Source organism: Vulpes vulpes, chromosome 13 (assembly GCF_048418805.1).
Source record: "Vulpes vulpes isolate BD-2025 chromosome 13, VulVul3, whole genome shotgun sequence".
NCBI classification, from domain to species: domain Eukaryota; kingdom Metazoa; phylum Chordata; class Mammalia; order Carnivora; family Canidae; genus Vulpes; species Vulpes vulpes.
The window spans coordinates 128,958,430-128,979,016 of record NC_132792.1 but is presented as its reverse complement, the minus strand read 5'-3'; the positions used below and the strand labels follow the sequence as shown (position 1 = coordinate 128,979,016).

Below are 20,587 nucleotides of genomic sequence, written 5' to 3'. Positions count from 1 at the left end.
GCTTCTTCCTTGTGTTGCTTTTCTCAAGAGTGAGGAAACCTCTTCCAGAAGCCCCTGCCCCTTCTAACAGACTTCTCCTTGCAGTTTCATTGTCAAGAACCATGTCCTGTGCCCATTTCTCTACCAGATTGGCTTGAATTAATCAAGACTCACCTCTGAGCTCAGAACACTATTCACCTTAGAAATGAATAAAATCAGCATTCTGTTAGCAAGGGAAAAGGGAAGAATGCACAGCTGATGTTGGCCACAGCTAGTCTGGCCCTGGGTGTCATTGTCTGGTTCACAGAGTCAGATGGAGTTCTCCATGATCCTCCAGTGGACACATTTCTGAACTCAAGGTCCCATGGCTAGACTTAATGATGGCATTTGGCTATTTGTCCTTTAAGGCAAAGGTGGCTTAAGCCAATGTTGCATGTAGCTTCTTTTAAAAAGAATGTTAGAGATGTTAAGAAATGCTGATTAATAAATATGTAAATTTGTCCTATTTTATATTTATATGCGACTTCAATTTTAGGGTAATCATCTAGCAACAGTGACTTATTTAAGATTACATTTGTACACATGCCCTTTTGAACCCTCTGGGTAGTTGAAAAGGCAGGGTTACCAAATGTGAGAGACAAGAAGAGGCATCCTGATTCCTTCTCCCATTCTTCATTTGAGATCTCTGTTCCAATAGAAGAAGACTGTCTCGTCCTACCCTCCTCTGGATGCAGCCTCTTCAGCTTTGTCAAGATTCCCTTTTTATTGAGAATCCACAGTCCATCCAATCTTCCCTCTCATTGCCAGCCTTTTCTTCTCTAGTGACTCCTTCCTCTCAGCATCCAAACCATGCTTACATCTCTCCCATTAAAATATAATAATTTGCAAAAACCCCATAGTCCTCTGATGTTAGTTGCCTGTCTGTTTTCTCCCTTCACAGCCAAACTCCTTCAACATTTTGAATATTTCATGTCTCTATTTCCTCTGCTTTTTACCAATTCCTTACTTCCATCTTGCTGTAGCTTTCACTACTCCAAAAACCAGTGCTTGTGAAGATTGCCTTAGTGCTAAATCTAATGGCTACATCTCAATTCTCAAGCCCCTTGACTTCTCAAAAGCATTTACCACCTCTGCTGCACTCTTCTTTCTTTGCCTTCCTCAACACTTTACTTAGCAATTTTCCCTACCTATTTCACTATATGCTGGCTGCCCTTCCTCTGACACACTCCAGATGTTGGGGTTCCTGTTTTGTCCAAGGTCCTCTCTCTGGGAAATCTTACCTACTTCTGTGGCTTCAGTCATTTTCTCATCTTCTCCATGCTCATGATTCCCAGTCTCCAACCCTTCCTCTGCTCCTCAGTCCGATATATCAAATTGCCTTCTGTACATCTCACAGGCATTTCAAGCTTAAACTCTAGGAAATTGAATTAATCTGCTGTTTTTCAACTTCAAACCAACGTCTACAATTCTTATCTCAGTGGATGGCACCATTGTCCACCTAGCAGCCCAGACCAGAAGCAAGGACCTCATCCTTATCTCTTCCTCATTTCCCTCATTTGGTTCATCACCAAATCCTTCAGATTATACCTCAAAATAACCTTGAATCAGTTTACTTTTCCTCCATCTCGGTATTGTACCATCCTAGTCCTTGCTACCATCATCTCCTTCCTTAATTAATGCAACTGTCTCCTACCTTGGCTTCCCACAGCATCTCTTGCTTTGCTCTAATTCATTTTCACATCTACCTGGCCCCCACTCATCCTTCTTACAAAAGAATTGAGTAGGCAAGTAGGGTTTTGAAATGTCATTTTCAAAACTAATAAGGATGTGTGTCTATATATATGCCTACTGTATGTATACAGAGAATATGCAAATTTTAAGCATCACTTCTCCCACAACTGAGCTGCTATCACCCTGGGGGTGGACTCTGGCAGCTGTTCTATCATCCATAAACAGCCTTACTTAGCTGATTAAGATAGGACAGGAAAAACAAGGCTATATCCATGGGTATCTGCCTTAGAGACTTCTTTTGCAAGTTTATAAGTTAGTTTTAGCTGTAAAGGAGAAATTAGCTGAAAAATAGTTAATTTTCAGTTAACTGGGTCAAAAGTATCAGCTCAACTGCCTTAACAATAGGAATTTTTGAAGTTACAGTTTGGCATCAGAATGAATATCCCAATATTCCCTCTTCACTAAAACCAAGGTTGGCAAGGCTAAGGAGCTCAAGTATGAAGAGCCACACCAACCAAAGGACTTGGACCAGACAGAAGTTGAAAAAGATAAATAAATCATCCATCCAACCTAAACTGAAACATCCCTGCAGGGAGAAGTCATTTTCTAAAAAAGTGCTGGACTTTGGCCCATAGTCTAGGACACATCTTATTAAAATATCACCATACATCAGAGTTCTCTGATCTCCAGACAGATTACAGATTAAAACAAAACAAAGCAAAACAAAAGCCAACATCTTTTACTGGGAGAATTGCCTAGCTTTTTAGCTACTGAAACCAAGTGGATGATCCCTTTAAAGTCTAAATATCAATACTTCTTGGCAAATTAGAGGGACATAGATTTATGGAGATATTAGCCTGGGGTGACTGAGAAGTCAAGGCTGAAAATATCTATTCCGGTGGAGTCCCTTTATAATACCAGTATTGAAAGGTAAACCTACCATCTTCATTTTGAAGCTGGAAATAGTTACTGTAACTTTTCAGGGACATGATAACCTGTGCATACGTAATCAAATCTGTCTCATAATCAGGACCGTAATTTGTTATAATGACACAGAAAACAGTCTATGCTCTAGTGCAAGTTGCAATTAACTGAGAGGTTTCCAGCTGTTGCTCAGAGTGGCCACCATCTCTCACCACCAGGGGACGGCCAGTACATTGTTCCATGAAGGAACACCCCCCACCTCCACTTTATCTCAGAATGACTGAATGTGTACCATAACAGTGCTTCACATATTAAAAGCACCTAGATAAAGCCATAAGTCGGGTAGAGTAGGCCCTTTCCCTAATGCCTATAAATTGCTAGTTTTATCCTAGCATTTTAAAAATAATCACCATCAACAATAACAACAAAACTTGCTGAAAACTTGCTGCTCCCTCAAGCTACCATTCAAGTTCTTCCCTTCCTGGTCAAAACTCTCCAACAAACCAACCACATGGCTGCTTCTGCCTTACTTTGTAGTCCCTTGTAATGTGGTTTCTATTCCTAGTTTCTGTTCATTCATTCATTCATTCATTCATTCATTCATTCATCATTCATACAAACACATGTTTTGAGTGTCTACAGTGTGCTAGGCTCTGTGCTAAGTGGTGGGGATGCAGAGACAAAGAGAACTGGTCCTTATCCTCAGGAAGTTTACAGTCTAGAGGGGGAAACTCTACTATAAATACTGTTTTCAAAAAAAGTCATTAACTCCACCACCATCCCCAGACTGGCACCAGTTCATCTCAAACAAACATCTATTTAGTGCCTACTAAGCAGTGTCCTTGGCTTTACACTGATTTAGAATAAGAATTCTTTTCAAAAAAAAAAAAAGAATTCTTTTCCTTCAAGTATCTCTGGGAAGATTGGACATTTATACAAATAATTTAGAACAAAGTAGCATATATTGAAAGTCGTAGTGAAAGTTCAAAGTAAATGATTTATAAGAGAGAAATGAGGTGGAGAGAGAGAGAGAAGATATAGAACTTTCTAGCTATGAGAATCAGAGAAAGCTTTCTGGATGTGTTGCCATTTGAGCTGCCCCTAATAATTATAAAGAACTCAGAGTAATCTATTGATTTGGTCTTTGTCGTCGTCTTTTTTTTCTTTTTAAATTTTTCTCTATATTTGTCTTCTCTTTTTTATGAAGACAAAGGCTGGGAAGTATTAGTTGCATTTTATAGACATGAAAACTGGATCCTTGATAGGTCATCATTTATTTGAGGTCCCTCAATAAACCAGCAACATGCCTACAAATGCCTTGATCCCTTACTTCCTAGCCCTGTGTTTCATCCATCAGACATAACTGCCTCAGAACAGACATAGCGGTTCCGTGGGATAATTGCATTTTAATTGAACTGTCTGTACAACTCTGTAAACGCCTCTGCAGAGATGGAATAGTGTGTAGCTTGATAAATAAAATAATTCCTATTAATAATTGCTTCGGCATAAGGATTATGGGCTCTAGCCCCCAGGAGAAGGTGTGTGAGATTAAAAGCGTGTGCTGAGATTAATTTTTTTTAAGTAATTCCACAATTTGAGGTGAATATGAACAACTCAGAATATTCTCATACAGAAAAATCAGTGCACCTGCAAATGGGTGTGGGGATGTTCTTTTAGTCTTCAATGCCAGGGCTGTGATCAGAGTGCTGTGGGATACTCTATTTTAATCTCCCATGTGCACAGTTTGTGTGCAGGACTCTGTCCACAGTCAAGGTAACATGACTAGAAAGCAGAAAGCAGAATGTCCTCTGGAGTCACATGCAGTCGTGTGGTATCTTTGGTATTTGCCCTGCTTTGGAAACAGAGAATGTTGGGAGTTGGGTTACTTGCTTCCATCCCATTGTATAGTCCTGACTGGCCCGAAGATAGGACTGATCATACCAGCTGTGGCACACCTACGAGCGTTTCCTACTCTGGGCTTTCTTGTCTTCCTCTTCTGTCTCTCCTTACTACCTCTACTTCTGGGCTCCAGAGAGGTTTCTATCAAGGTACATAGTTCTAGCCCCAGTGATGCCAGTTATTCTCGAGCAGGTTATGAAACCTCTGTGAGCCAAAGTTTTCACAACCATAAAATGAGGCTAATACTAACTTCAGTAGGGCTTGTGAGGAACAAATGTCCGCGTAAAGCATTTAGCACAGTACCTAGCACATTTACAGGACCCGATGAGTGTTGTCTCTCACCACTGTTGTCCTGTTCCCGTTCCATTCGTTCTTTCTTTCTCTTGTTTCTCTTATTTGTAAAGATGACACTTGCCTGTGTCTGATCACCCTTGAGGCTGGTATTGGACTTGACTGATACTAAGTGATGTGGGGCTTAAACAGGCTTTGCTCCTGAGACTATGAGTGATGGGAACACTGGAGGTGGTATATCTCTCACGCTTTGTTTTTTATTAACAAAATTAATAAAAATTAATGTTTTTATTAAGCCCCCCAAACAACACCTGCTTATAACCACATAGCAGCAGGTTGAATTAATCATGTATAGAATATGGTATTCCCTCTCCTAAAAGGAAAATGTCGAAGAAATAAAATGGAACCATAATTAGCAATCCACATATTTTGCACTAATGTGTCTTATTGTCAATCATGTTGGCTCTTATGCACCACCCTGTTATGGAGTTTTTACATCGTCTCCCATGAAACTAGAGGCTTTTAGGCTACCTTCATCAAGGTCCCTGATGTTTGGGTGTCTGTTTTATTTACATGTGCTCCCACCAAGTAAAGATGTGATCCTCAGATGGTATAGAGTGATCTGTGTCCTCGGTCTAGAAAATTGTCTTTTTTTAGTGTAAGTATACATCTCTGAGCTTTACGTGGAGCTATAGGAGGTCAGAGGGTAGGAAGCAGAAGGTAACAAATGACCCAAACTATACTGTAATAGAATTTTGTTGTTTACCTGCTGTTCCTCCGTTCCAGAGGCACCATCTGATAAAAGGGATCTCAGGTATGGTTCCATAAGTATAAACGTAAATGATTATTTCTGGTGATTTCAAAAAGAATTGTTATAAGCAGGAGCCAAGTGTTTTACTTGGTAAAGTAAGTGGAGGCCCTCTCCTGCTTTTTTCAGCTCCCTTTCCTGCCCTTTCTCAACAGTTCGCAAAGGTTACCGGATTCAAGCTGACAAAGAGAGAGACTCCATGAAGGTCCTGTACTACGTCGAGAAGGAGCTGGCTCAGTTTGATCCAGCCAGAAGGATGAGAGGCAGATGTGAGCATCAGTTACTTCTTTGTAATCTGTGCATCATGCAGGAGTTCACAGCTAAAGGAGATTTGAGGGTTAGCAAACTTGGGCAGCCCTGAGCTCCCAGGACTTTGAACTAGCAGGGATGCTGGTGACATCCTGAAGAAAGTAGCTCTAAGTCCACAGAAGGGAGAAACAGGGCTTCTGGTGGACCACCTTGGTTTATGTTGTTTCTCTCTGTGGGGCAGTCAGCATTGCTGGGCCTATGCAATCCTGGGGTTGGAAAAGTTTTATTCAGAGAGTCTTTCCCTACTACTCTCTTTAAAATATATTCAAAATAGTGACTAAAAAGGTGAGTTTTTTCCAACATGAAAACTCCTACCCTTGAACGGTCCAGCTGCCGACTTGCTACATGGAGGCCTAGATGAAGTAGAAGAATAAGTCGGCTCAATGAATCTACAAAGAAGAAGCCTGTGTTCCTCTGAGATTCCCAGCAGCAGAGATTGATGGGCTAGCAAAGAGGTGCCCCTTTTGTCAAAAGGACTTTTAAATTACTGAGTTTGTAGGTGGCAAGGCCCCAACCTTAACTCACCCACAGCCCTTGGACACCCTGCAGCTGGCACAGCTGATTATTTGGGGGTGGATTCCAAATTACCATGTATGATGAGAGAGAGCACAGGGCAGGTCTGACCTGGATGGGCTAATTATTGGGCGGTGCTGGCAGGCAACGGCAGTGAGGTCACTGTGTCTCTCTCTTTGAACCCTGCTTGCCTTGGAAACAAGGAGAGACTTGGTGGAATTGTTGGGGAAACAGTCCCAGACTAGAGGCGCTTTATTCAGATTAAGGACAACATATTCCTCCCAGTTTGCAATGCTAAATTCATCCTGTCTGAGCCGCATCCATCGCTGCATCCTCCCACCGCCCCGACTATAAAAAGACCATCTCCAGATTGGAATGTCAGGAATGCAGATGTCACTGCACTTGACGAGTTAGTTGTAATGTGTTGTCATGGAGCCCGGTAAGGGGACAGAAACGGCGACCAAGGAGAAGGGACCTGGGGAGGAAATCTGTGGATCTCTCAGCTCTGAAAAAGAGTTAAAAACTGAGGTTAAAAGTAAAGGATGGATCCTGACTGAGGTGATGTCTCCTGGCCATCTGGATTACAGTGGTCTCCAGGGACTGGCTGGTCCTAAGGTAATGGCATCTTAGCATCCCAGGGGACCTTAGAGATGGCCAAGATCAATCTTCGCAGTGTACAGCTGGGGAAACAGAAACCCAAAGGGTTGAAGTGACTGGACTGGGATTAGAACCCAGCTTGTCTGACTCCCAGTCCTGGGCTCTTTACGCAGTAAATTTTTGAGCAAATGGATGGCTCCATGGCTGTAGCAGCTGTTCCTGTTCAGAGATCACAGACTTCTATGTTAGAGCTGAAGAGACTGAGATGGTTGAAACCACCTCCCTCATCTTACAGAGAAGGAAAGGAAGCAAAGAGGGAAAGTACCCAGTGCTGGTACCTCAGTGCCAAAACTAGAACCAAGATCTCCTGGAGCCTGCAGGTTGACATGACAATAATTGCATAGAGATGAAGTAGGAATACAGTTCACTTGGCTTTGAGAGGTTCTATTTCTGAAGAGCAGAATAAACCCTGGGGTGGATCATGGATGTGGGACAGTCTTGAGGATCTCATTGTAAAATGGATCTCATGGTTTCGGGTTGGTACATGAATCTGTAAGAACTGGGAATTTCAGGTTTGTGAATTTGCTAGCCATAAGAGCCTCACTTTCCTTGTCTCTTTTAGGTAGGGGGTTGCTCTTGGGATATTTTTAGTCCAGAAACTGGTGCAGTGATCTTGCAGACTATAGCTCCCAGGGCAAATATGTTCCACCTCCAGTTTTTAGAAATAGTTTGTATTGGAGCAGAACCATGCCAGTTCACTTACATACTGTCTGTGACTGCTTTCACACTACCATGACAGAGTTGAGTAATTGTAACAGTATGGCTTACAAAGCCTAAAATACTTAACATCTGGCCCTTTATGGGAAAAGTTTGCTTATCCTGTCCTAGAATTACATTGTCAGGTGTTTGTGAAGCAGGGATGTTGATGTTTAAGTTCAATGTGGCAGAAATGTTAGAGCAGTATACAACCTAGACAGCCCGTCACTATGAATGGTGACACTGAGGTAGCCCTCATGTGGAGAAATGGAAAAGATCCATTATTCGCTGAAGTTTAAGGCAAGTTCTGAGCCAACAATGTGATTTTTCAATAGTTTCGTCTGATGTGTTTTAAAGTTCTTTACTGTTCTCAGGAGATTAGAATTCTCTGGGATCATGAGAAAAGGGAGGTTCTAGATTTTATTAATCAGTAGTATCTGAGTTATTTTCCTTTCAAATAGTCACTGACTAATCCATTCTCCTTAGAAGGATGAAAAGGTTTAAAAATTAGATCATAATTCAAAACCAACTGATTACATGACCAAAATGAATCTGCGGTAAGCCCAGACCTGGTAAAACAGGACAAGGAGGCTGTGTTTATCCAGGGGGGAAGAGGCAGGGGGCAGGTCCTTCCTTTTCTTTATGGGTGGGAGTCAGCAAAATTCTCTGTTCCACCAAGAACTGTTGGGGATAGGAAAAGAGAAGTTGAGGGGAACCCGAGACACATATTTTTGCTGCCCACATCCTATGTTGGCTTACCTTTTGCTCAATAGCCAGTCCTGATACTTTGTAAATATTGATTTTGATAATATTTTAAGTTCTAATCAAAGGATTTTAGAAAACAAATGGATCCAGTTGCATTACAAATAGATTCACTAGCTGTGTTTTTTAAGTAAAATGAAATTCAATCCATCTCAAAGTTCTATAAATAAATAGTTGGTTTTTTTTTTTTTTTCTTTTAGACTGTGATTCTGGTCTTGTTCACAAGTGCTTTTGCAAAATGCTACTTAGGCCACTTTAGGAAATGAGAAAACTATGAACCCCCCACCCCCACTCCATCCCTTACAGTTGTTTAGGAAAAGTACAAGTGGAGCCAACAGGCCATACTGCAGCCAACCTCCCTTTTGTCCTCATACCTCAACACAGCTGTCCTAGTTACCCAAGGCCACATACACCTGGGTTACTCTTTGAGGAGGCAAAGAAGTCTTTATAGACCCTGGAAATGGACTTGGTACCAATTGAGAAGGGTAGTCCACATTCTTGGATGAGTATACAGAAAGGGGATGATTGGATACTAGGTATGCAGTCCTCTTGACCCTGTGGACTATGTTCTGTGCTGAAGGGCGCAGCTGGAGGAGGCTGGAATGGGTTCCTCTGAAGCATAGGGCTATTCTGGTTCCAAAGACCCATCTTGGGATTCGGCCAAAAGCAAGGAAGATTTTGTGAACTGTAGCTTCTCTCTCTTTTTTGCCCATTTTGGGTCAACATGCCCGGGATCATCATGGCTTTCACAGAAGTATACAAGAAGAAGAACACTGGAACAAGGATGATGATGCCCTAGGAGGAAACCAGCTGCAAAAAGCCCAACTTCTGGGAAACGTGCCTTAGGTGGAACAGAAACAATTGTTTTCCTCTTCTAAGATCAGAGCATGTAGGAAGTCTTCTTCTCTATAAGCAAGGGGGCTTCTGGATGGAGCCAGTTCCTGCTGAGCTTAGTTCAGGCCTACAACAAAACATGGATAGGATTGAGGCCTTCGGGAGGGTGTTTCCCCAGAGCCTTGGTCTCAGCCCTTAACAGAGCTCCCATCCTGATATGTAGAAAGGTCTATCATGCCTGGTTTTGTTCCTGCAGATAACAACACCATCTCTGAACTCAGCTCTCTGCATGAGGAAGACAGCAATTTCCGCCAGGCCTACCACCAGATGAGAAGCAAGCAGTTCCCTGTGTCCGGGGACTTGGAGAGCAATCCTGACTACTGGTCGGGTGTCATGGGAGGCAGCAGTGGGGCAAGCCGGGGGCCCTCAGCCATGGAATATAACAAAGAGGATCGGGAGAGCTTCAGGTACAGGTGAAGATGGCTGTGCCAGTGCTGCAGCTCTGGTGCTTGATGCAAGGGGTGGGAGCTGGAAGGCAAGGTGGCTCTGAGACTGTCAGTTCCTGATAGCATCTCTGTCCCCCATTCAGGTTTTCCTGCCACACCCCTCTTTTGCCTATTGAACATCCCCTTCTCATGTTGATTAAGCAAGGGAACACTTGTGACACCATGTGTAGTAAGTCATTCAAGTCCATTTGAAATGGCTACTCTATGCTCCTTAAGGAACCTTATTAACATTTCCTTGCACTTCTCATAAAATCTTATCCTGTAACCTCTGAAAATTTCCATGTATCATCTCCATCACTTTTTTTTTTAAAGGTTTATTTATTTGTTTGAGAGAGAGCATGCATGCGCACAGCAGAACGACTGGTGAGGGGAGGGGCAGAGGGAGAGAATCTTTAAGCAGACTCCTGGCATCAGGATAGATCTCAGCACCCATGAGATGATGACCTGGGCCAAAACCAAGGGGGCAAGATGCTTCACCGACTGAGCCACCCAGGTGCCCCTCAATCATTTTTGATCGCTCCTATGTGAAAAGTAAAATGCCAAACCCCTTATACTGCTGTGTTTGATTCTCATAAGTCTGCAAGGTGGTAATGTTAACGGCTCCGTTTTAAGTTGGGGAAACTGAAATGTACAGATGTGAAGGAACTTACCTAGAGTCACCTGGCCAGTGAACATGGGAGGCCAAGATGTGCACCTTGTTTTGTATGGCTGCTTCCCACTGAATAGCACTGTTACCACTCACCTCTCCTTCATCTTGAAGGACAGTAGACATTGCCTTTTTCTTAGACTTACCAACTGCAGGGAACTTGCAGAGGGAACTTGGCCGCGGGCTCTGAGGGAGGAAAAAGGCTTCTCCGTCTATCACCAGATATTACAGGGAATCCTTGGGCTATGACTTTGTATCACAAGCCACACCACCCACGCTGGCTTCGAGGGTGCCAGAAGTGGGATAGGTGCTTGTCAACCAGAAGTCCCATAACAATGATCAGAGGGCCCCGCGGTGTGCTTTGCACCCTACAAATCACCGCTGCGTTTTGATCCTTAGCACAAATTCAGGAGAGAGCCGCGGTCGCCCTCCTTCTTGTGTCTGAGAGTGCCAGAGGGGTCCCAGGCTGCTCAGCCAGGCGCTGGGAGCCAGGAGGCTGCTCGGCCTGGAGCCAGGGCCCGGGAGGCAGCTCAGCCCGGGGCCGGGAGGCTGCTCAGCCTGGGGCCAGGGGCCAGGGGCCAGGGGCCAGGGCCAGGGGCCGGGAGGCTGCTCAGCCTGGGGCCAGGGGCCAGGGGCCAGGGGCCAGGGCCCGGGAGGCTGCTCAGCCTGGGGCCAGGGGCTGGGAGGCAGCTCCGCCTGGGGCCAGGGGCCAGGGCCCGGGAGGCTGCTCAGCCAGGGGCCGGGAGGCTGCTCAGCCTGGGGCCAGGGGCCAGGGGCCAGGGCCAGGGAGGCTGTTCAGCCTGGGGCCGGGAGGCAGCTCAGTCTGGGGCCAGGGCCCGGGAGGCTGCTCAGCCAGGGGCCGGGAGGCAGCTCAGCCTGGGGCCAGGGCCAGGGAGGCTGTTCAGCATGGGGCCGGGAGGCAGCTCAGCCTGGGGCCAGGGGCCAGGGGCCGGGAGGCAGCTCAGCCTGGGGCCAGGGGCCAGGGCCCGGGAGGCTGCTCAGCCTGGGGCCAGGGGCTGGGAGGCAGCTCCGCCTGGGGCCAGGGGCCAGGGGCCAGGGCCCCGGAGGCTGCTCAGCCCGGGGCCAGGGGCGCGGGGCGCGCTCGCGGCTCCCCCGGGCTCCCCGCCCCGGCAGGCGCGCGGGTCCGGGTTACAGTTCCGGGCCCGGCGCGCTGACCGCCGGCTCCTGTGCCCTCTGCCCGCAGCCAGCAGCGCTCCAAGTCCGAGATGCTGTCGCGGAAGAACTTCGCCGCCGGGGTGCCGGCCGTCTCCATGGACGAACTGGCCGCCTTCGCCGACTCGTACGGGGCGCGCTCCCGCAGGGCCGACGGCGACAGCCACGAGGCGCGGGGCGGCGGCCGCTTCGAGCGCCCGGAGGCGCGCGCGCTCGGGGGCTTCTTCCAGGACGGCTCGCCCGAGGGCTACTACGGCCGCAGCCGCAGCCGGGAGCCGCTGGGCGACGCGGGCCGCGCCTGGGCCCCCAGCCCCCCGCGCCGGCGGCCCGACGACGCGCCGCTGCCGCGCCTGGTGAGCCGGACGCCGGGCACCGCGCCCAAGTACGAGCACGCGCCCCGCGCCGGCGGCCTGGAGCGCCAGGCCCGGCCCGAGGGCGCCAGCCGCGGCGGCAGCCTCGAGACGCCGTCCCGGCTGAGCGCGCAGCTCGGCCGCCGCAGCGCCTCCTACTACGCCTGGTCGCCGCCCGCCACCTACAAGGCGGCCGCGCCGCGGGACGACGACGACGACGACGACGACTCCGCCGACGACGCGCTGCCGCCCTACAGCGAGCGCGAGCTGAGCCGGGGCCCGTCCTACCGCGGCCGCGACCTGCCCTATCACAGCAACTCGGAGAAGAAGCGGAAGAAGGAGCCCGGCAAGAAACCCGTGAGGCCGAGCCCGCCGCTGCCGGTGGGGGAGGGGGGAGGGGGGAGGGGGGAGGGGGGAGGGGGGAGACGCGGGGGGGCGGGGGGAGGGGGCCGCGGGGCCGCGGGGACGGAGCGCGCAGGCGCGGTAGGAGCCCTGGGGAGCCGGGACGCTGGGCTGGCTTGCGGGGCCTCGCGCTGCTGCGCCCTGCCCTGCCCTGCCCTGCCCTGCCCTTCCCCTGACCGGCTCATGTCAGTAAGCCTGGGGCCCTGCGCGCTCGCCCAGAGCAGAAATAAGCGGTGTGTGGATGTGGAGTCTCACATGCTTAAGACCAGCTGTAAGCGTGCAGCATCGGGGATTCGAGGCAATCATTTAGGCGGACTTCAGAGACGTGTGCGCATGTTCGGCGCATGCCTGTGTGCGCATTCCTCCCAGGTCTCCCACCCCATACCGGGAGGGCTTATGACTTGCATAAAACTCCCAAAGCCTTCACATCCCAGGGAAGGTTAGTAGCTGCTGCTATTTTTGAAGGACAGCTCGCTTCTTTCCTCCTTTGACATTTTGTTGAATGGAAACTGAAAATTGTGCTCTGTGTGAGGGAAACCTTTTGGTCCCTGCCCAGTTAATTGCCTCTTTTTGTGATTGGCCTTACATAGGTTTTTATTGCTTTCTCTGTAAATGCCAAGAGCAGCCCAGTCCATCCCTCAGCCCCTAGATGTGAGCCTTGGACTTCAGAGGAAGGACAGTCACCGATGTCCACTCTGGGTTGCCAAAGAGCCTCTGCCCCTTGTGCTCTGGGGGCCCCTCTGCAAGCCCCAGTGCTCATGCTCCCTCCTCAGGTCCTCTGCCTCTTCTGCCATTTTGTGTTTCATAATTCAAGGTGGACATTTTCTTTAGTGTGAGGTATGGGGAGAGAATGTGAATGGAAAGAAATTTTGACATGATTATTAACCCCTCCAAAATAATTAACTTTTCTTGGTTATTGTTCTTTAAAGAGAAAAATGAGATGACGTATGAAGTACCAGGAGCAGGAGTGAACTTTGTGGTTCTGTTGGGTTGATGACCACCATCCGCACTAGCTGTTGTGTGTTATGAACATTGTGGTTAGCCCTAAGGGTTTGGGAAGCCATTCTCTGGCTGTAGAGCTAAGTTCTGTCACATGTATGTTGGCTTCAGCAGGAACTGAGGCTTAGGAATAATGACCACAAGCTTGATAAAATGCCCGGAGTCAGGGGGTGCCAGACTCTGAACAGGTTGTGGACTCTGCCCAAGGAACCACCTCTTATGTTGGGTTTCTTTAACCATTGTGTAGTTTAATGCCGTGCCCATTCTGCTCTTTTCCAGAGTGACTTTCCAACCAGGATGTCCCTTGTGGTCTGATGTTTGTTTTCAAGACATCTCTCTGGGTGACTAGAAATCAGAAGTGGACTACCGGGACAAGACACAGATCCAAGAGCCAGCAGGCCCACCAGGGACCTTCTCTGGCCACCACCTTGGAAGATTTGCTGATCTCTGCTTTGGCAAGGGGTGGGGGGCAGCCTTTCAGGGAGGCTGATTCCAAACCTCAGTGTATATCTAACTAGTATGAGAAACTTAGGAAGATGACTACGTGTGAGAACATTCCCACACATGGAGTGTCTCACTCACTGAGTTCATCCTGCCTGATGTTCCTCCTTAGCCGAACCAGGATTCCTTTTCCAATTCTGAAAGGGAGTTAGCTCCGGACTGCTAATCCTTCGAAAATGCCTCTGCCTACAGTATGTTCTTCTATACCTTCTGTGCTGTGCTTAGAGACAGAAGAACTTAATAGTACTGTTAGAAGAAGGCCTTGTACTGACAACGGAAGATAGCTTTGGGCAAAATACACCTTTTATCCCCATTTCTTCCCAGTCACTAGTCAATGACTATTGTTACACACAAATCAGAAGGCCTTTGGTGAGTTCAGTGACAATGACCTGCTGGACAATCAGAGAAATGACTTCAGTTTGCTGTTCTGAATGACAGTTCTTGAGTGGCTGGAACAAGACAAAAGAGAGTATATATATTTTTTTTTTTTTGAGAGTATACCTTTTTGAAAAGCTGTATAAGTGGTATTTCTTTTTCCATTCTGAGAACACAAACTGCTTTTTTTCTTTCCTCTGTGCACAGTGACCTATGAGTCTTGGACATTAAGGGCTCTCCTCATCCTTCCTTCCCCTGGATTTTCCACAGGTTGGTGCCACCCATGGAGCCCCCCTCCCTCTGCACTCTGATTCAATTGTCATCAGGTGCCTTTTAATAAAGCTTAAAATACACATATAAAAGCAAAGAGGAAGGGGAAAAAAGGAGAAACAGTAACCTAAAATAAAGAATGATGAAAAAGAATTGAAGAGAAAAAGAATATATGATTTCATTATGTTCTGAATGCGGGCCATGTTCCCCACAAACTCTACTCAGTCTTCTCTGGTTTAGTACTTCATTTACCATGAGTTGTTTCTGCCATTCCAGCTCTGTTATTCCAGGACACCAGAGATGTGTGCAGCACGTATCTCTGCCTCACTAGGCTGCTGCTCTAGATGCTTTGGGAAATGAGTGATACTGCTCTCAGGAAGGAGGAGCACTTCCTATTCCCACTCTTGCCAAAATGATAGATTTTACCTAAATCCCAAAGCTAGATATCTCTGAATTTTGTAATTTGTATAGATTGCAAAAAATGGCCACAACTACTTCCCTTCTCATCAAGAGGTGCAGTCTGTTTCTCTACTCCTCGAATCTGGGATTGGCTGTGTGATTTGATTTGGCCAGTGGCCCAAAACAAATGTAACACAAGCAGAGACTTGAAAAATTCTTGTGCATGGGGCCTATCTTCTCTTGCTGTTCTTGGGAACCTTGCAGGTGCCACTAGGTAAACAAGCCTGGGCTATCCCCGCTGCATGATGAGGAAAAAAGGCCCAACAGCCCTTACACCCTGACAGTCTGTCAAGTCTCAGCTGATCGCAAACACAGGCTTGAGCCAGCCAAGACTGACAAAAGAACTGCCTAGCTGAGCCCAGCCCAAACTGCTGATTCCTACTCAAGGCATGAGAAGTTGGTGCACCCTTTAAATGTCTGTTTCTCTTCAAGGAAAAGCTGACTGTTTCTTCTTGTCTGGATGTTCAGCCCTTACTCCCTGACTCCATCTAACCTTAGGTGTATCACAGTCTCCACTTCCTTTGGCAAACGTTTGCCAAAGCTTTTCATCCCACACCATTATGGTGGGACACATGGTTGGATCAAATCAATGCAGGACAGTGATGCTTGGCCTCCCAGTACTGGTCAATTTTCTATTTTTTAGTCCATGGGCAACCTATGAAGGCTTCTTGTTCAACATCTCCTTGGTCTCCAGAACCACCTGACTGGAGCTGGGCCCTATTCTCAGAGCACCATTCCACTGGTATCCATTTACTTCATGGCACTTCTAAAAACAGTCCTACGCTTGCAATGAAATAAAGAAGTGGCTGGTGAGGATCAGAAGGATGAGTTGATATCAACTCATGCTTGGAGGAGACTTGGCCTACCAAAGGACTTTGCAGTGGCTTTGGCCTAAAGAGGAACCAGGGACAGTTCAGCCCAGTGCTGGCACTTCCAAGGGCAGGAAGACACAAGCCATAACCCTGGTGCTGAATTTTAGACTTGCTGATGTCCCTGGCCTCTGAGAGCTAGGTCTAGTCTGTTTGGGCCCCAGTTCAGATGGAAAGGATGATTAAACATCGTCATTTCTTAGTCACCAGCTTTGGATTTTAACTTGCTCAGGCAATTCTGGAGAATATTGGGTAGCTTCAGAGGCTATTCTCTCTTCACACTGAGCACTGTGTCAGGCTTCTCTCCACCAAAGAGCCCCATAGCACCAGCTGCAGAGACCAGACATATTGCTTTTGTTAGCCGAGGGCATGTAGGATTTTAGAGAAAGTTAGGAGAGTCATGGGAAGGAATAATTAAAATTGGAAACCTGCAATCCCAAAGACAGCAAAACGATGGACAGACAATGCAATCAAAACCATGAAGATAGCAGGCTCCTGAAATAACCTGGGGATATAGGACCAGGTTGTCCTCTGTAGGGCTGCATAAATCACTCCCCGGAGAGAGAACACTGTTGTTTCTGGGTATGTGGATAGAGACAAGACTGGCTAGACAAGCAAAGGCAAAGCTGGCCATTCTCAGCACCGTGGCTTTTCTCAGTGGGTCTTCTTGTTTCTTCCCCGAGTAGCATTTCCCACACAGGAAGGGCTTATACATATTAGCTTCCTTCCTAGGTTTTATTGGGGGTACAAAATAAGTCCTGTGTAAGAGATGATCTCTGTCCATTGGGACCCTGCAATTGAAAAGGGGAAATAAGACATGCCCAGGAAAGAAGTAGGAGGTTTTATGCATATAATGTGAAATACTGCTATGGATAAATTACAACAAACCCAGAGAATTAAAGTTTTTAAATTTAAATGGGTATATTTTGATATTTAAATGTTGTGTGTGTGTGTGTCAGTCCATTGTATTTTAAAGATAAGCTCAGTGTTCTACAAACCAGTATTAAAAAATCTGATTGAAAGAGGTGAATTAGGATGGAGAGGGGTACAAGGCAGAAGGCCCAGTGGGATGATGGCAGGAGCTGCTGTTTACTTGTGAGTCACAGCTGAGTCAGGGATATGTCGGGAAAGTGGATGCAGGTGGCTGGAGGTATCCCCCAGAACAGCTTCTTTAGGCGATACATAGATTCACTAGGAAGCTGGGGACATTTGCCATGGACCTGATGATACATGTCAGCTGTTCCATGCAAGCATGCTCACAGGGGCGCTCTGCCTCTGCTTGACCAGGGCCTCAGTTCTGCAGCCGTGAGTGCTGCTGGCCACCCTCCGTAACACACAGAAAGTCTGGCACAGATAATGGGCGTCTCATCTCGCTTCACATGATCCTCACTTCTGCACCTGGCATGGGACTGGGGGTAAGAAAGGGGCTGCCACTGTAGCCCGAGGCACTCCATGCTGAAAACACCTAGCCACATGTCTAAGTATTTCTAAATAATCTGAAAGACGTCATATAGGTCATCTGACTAGACTTTGGGGAGCGTTTGAGAGAAGCTGAAGTTGCAGATACTATTATAATCCAACCCCCCTTTTCTTTAAAGGTGAAGAAATAAACCAGCATTGCCATTAGTGAAGTTACAAATCTCATTAGGCTTTTAGATTTCAAGCCTGATCCTTTGTGCTGGATTAGTGTTTCCCTAGATTGCCTAAACTACAAATTACTTGATTGCTGTTGAAAATGTATTGTTGGGTCCTTCCTTGGAGATTGATTAGGTGGGTTCAGACGTCTTCTTACTCCCTTGGGGCAGGCAGTAGTGAAGCACCCAGCAGTCTGGCTGTGATGGTGGGGATCGGTTTGCCAGGGTCCAGAGGCAGGAGAACTGTGTGAGGCAGAGAGGGAAACTAGGAACACTCCCCAAGAGCCGGTTCTAGATGTTTCTAATCCTAGAATAGTGATCTGTTGTGACAATCTTAGATCTGACAACAAGAATTATAGGTAATTTTCTCATTCCCTTAATGTCATTCTGAGCAAAACTTAGATCATGAATAGAAGGAAATGGAAAAGGGAAATGGCAAATCATTTTTTGAAGCATTCAAATTATCAGCCTGGCTGGTCAACTCCCTCTTCCACCTTAAGACCCAAAGTGGGGTGGGCAAGAAAAATTAAATCTGCATTATATACCCTTCCAACATCAGATTTAGATGCTGCCAGAATCTTGCTAGAGTTCAAAACTGACTTACAGGATGTAGAGATCCAAATTCACCAAAATAGTACCCTGGGTACTTAAAGTCCTAGAGGAAGAGTGCCTAGTTTTTTTGTTTTTTGTTTTTTGTTTTTTTCCTGCCAGGATCCTACCTCCTAGTCACCTGGAACGCTGATCCGTGGAGCTTTAAGTAAGGGGTTCTACTATCAGAGTGAGAACGGAGATAATGTTGTGCTGCTTTAAGCAGTATCCCGAGTTTTGGCACTGCCTGAGGGTGATAAGTTTAATACTAATGTATTTGTGTTATTTTTATGGTATATCACTGTTTACAGAGCACTTTCACAGGCATTATAGCCTTTGATCCTCCCAACACCCTCCTCCCTCTGTCTGTGTAGGGTTCTTCCCAGACGATCCTGCAACCCCCCCCGCCCCAGGACTGGTATCTGACTGGTCTGCACCTGGTGCAGAGTCCTGGCCCCCGTGCTCACCCACACGCCGCCAGCAGCGGGGAGGCTGTGAAGGCTGGCAGTGAGGGCTGCTTCATGCTGCCCACCCCACTCCTCCACTGCGGCTCTGCACGAGAGCCAGCTTCCCTCAAGGATGGTTTCTGGTTTCATTAGCTGTGCTGTGAGGAGAAAAGGCTTGGACAAAAATATACTTCAGATTCCTTCTTGAAGAGGAACTTCTGAGCCAAACTACAAATTCATCTAAACTCAGAATTCTAGGGCTTGGGGGCAACCTGCTTAGAAGTGAACTATCTGGCACCTCCACTGCATTTGGGGATTTTAGGCAGAGCTAGGAGGGACTAGATGTAGAAGGAGGCGATGCAGCTCTAACAGTTAGAAGCTTTGTTAGAGTTTCTTCCTGGGGCTGGACACAAGCCCATGTGACCCGACCCATCTCTTCTGGAAAAACCAAAAGAGACACAAATAACTTCGCTCTTACCTTGGCATTAAGGAAAAGCCAGCTTATTAACAAAGCTATCAGACACTATCCCATGAGAATTTTCCTTTTGGGAATATACAAGAGGGGAATAGAAGGAAAAACAGGACAAGGGGTCAGAAATCTGTTGCTTGAGAGTCACCTGCCCAGTTATTTTGTGCCTTGTCTGTGGCATCAAAACTAAAATGTTGTATCACTGTTGCCCATGATTTTTTCAGTGTAAACATATAAAGTGATTTTGCTTGTAATGTTTTACTCTAAATAAAGCATTTCACCTACATTTGTTACCAAGAGCTCCTAATTAACACAACTATGTTTAATCATGATCTGACATTAAATGACCTCAGCAGGGGGAAAAAAAATCATACACGACTGCCTCTGATTGTTTTAAGTACTGTATTTAGAGGGTTAAATACAGTGGGATTGTAGGGGAGGCAAGTACTAACAGAGCATAAATACGTTTTCACAGACTTTTTAAAATAATATTTTATTTATTTATTTATAAGAGAGACACAGGTGGAGGGAGAAGCAGGCTCCCTGCAGGGATCCTGACAAAGGACTCAATCCCAGGATCCCAGGATCACGCCCTGAGTTGAAGGTAGACTCTCAACCACTGAGCCACCCAGGCATCTCTGTTTTCACAGACTTTCATATGCTATGTATGGCCCGGATAGATTCTAGTGCCACTCTCGCTGCTCTCCACAGACTAACATTCAGGAGAGTATGAGCAGTAGGAAAGACGGTGGGCAAGGTGATGGTACCTAGCTCATTTTCACGATGGACACAAGGATCCGCCTGCTAGAAATGGGGAAGGGAGGAAGGAAGCTATTTGTGGGAGGACATTTGAAGTTCCAAAGAGATCTGAAAAATCTTTGTTAGCAAAAGAAAGGATAACTACCTTGGGGACATACTAATCCTTTCTTATGAGGGAGACCCTACCAAGGGAGTCCTAGATTTTAGAGTTCTGGTTGAACAGAAAGCCTATCCTTGCTGGAAGCATCTGGACTCAATTCTGTTAGTAGTTACCTTAAAAATGTTCAGTTGAAGATAGACTCCAAAGCAATTTAACTCTGACTACCTCCTCTGGACTTTTGATTTTGTCCATTGTTTTCACTTTATCTTGCCTTTTCAGCTTTATAAAATATTGTCTAGAAAAAATACAATACTGATTTATATATCTACATGTTTTCTCCACACATCTTTTCTTTCTGCATTTCAGATCTTCTTTTGAAATCTTTTCCCTTCTTTCTGAAGTAAGTTTTCTCTAGTAGTGGTCTTCTGGTAGGATGCTGTGTCCATTTTTGTTTATCTAAAACAAAGGCTTTACATCATTCTTGTTCTTGAAAGATAATTTTACCGAGTATGCAACTTTAGACTAATAGTTATTTTCCTTTGGCACACTGAAGATACTAGTCCAACTTTTGCTGTTGCTTGTAAGTCAGTTACCAATCTAATTATCCTTCCTTTGTATCTGTCTTGTCTCTCTGGCTG

At 46.4% G+C, this 20,587-nt stretch overlaps 1 protein-coding gene across 3 annotated transcripts in view; it reads left to right on the top strand.

The window, feature by feature from the left end:
- Nucleotides 1–19,376, top strand: part of ILDR2 (immunoglobulin like domain containing receptor 2) — a 61,588-nt gene extending 42,212 nt beyond the window's left edge. For all 3 annotated transcript variants that reach the window (XM_072732914.1, XM_072732915.1, XM_072732913.1), the window contains 4 exons: nucleotides 5,788–5,901; nucleotides 9,660–9,876; nucleotides 11,760–12,435; nucleotides 13,759–19,376. In XM_072732914.1, the coding sequence (XP_072589015.1) occupies nucleotides 5,788–5,901; nucleotides 9,660–9,876; nucleotides 11,760–12,435; nucleotides 13,759–13,794 (1,043 nt within the window). In that variant the 3' untranslated portion in view covers nucleotides 13,795–19,376. The remainder of the gene's footprint in view (nucleotides 1–5,787; nucleotides 5,902–9,659; nucleotides 9,877–11,759; nucleotides 12,436–13,758) is intronic.
- Nucleotides 19,377–20,587: the final 1,211 nt, after the last annotated feature.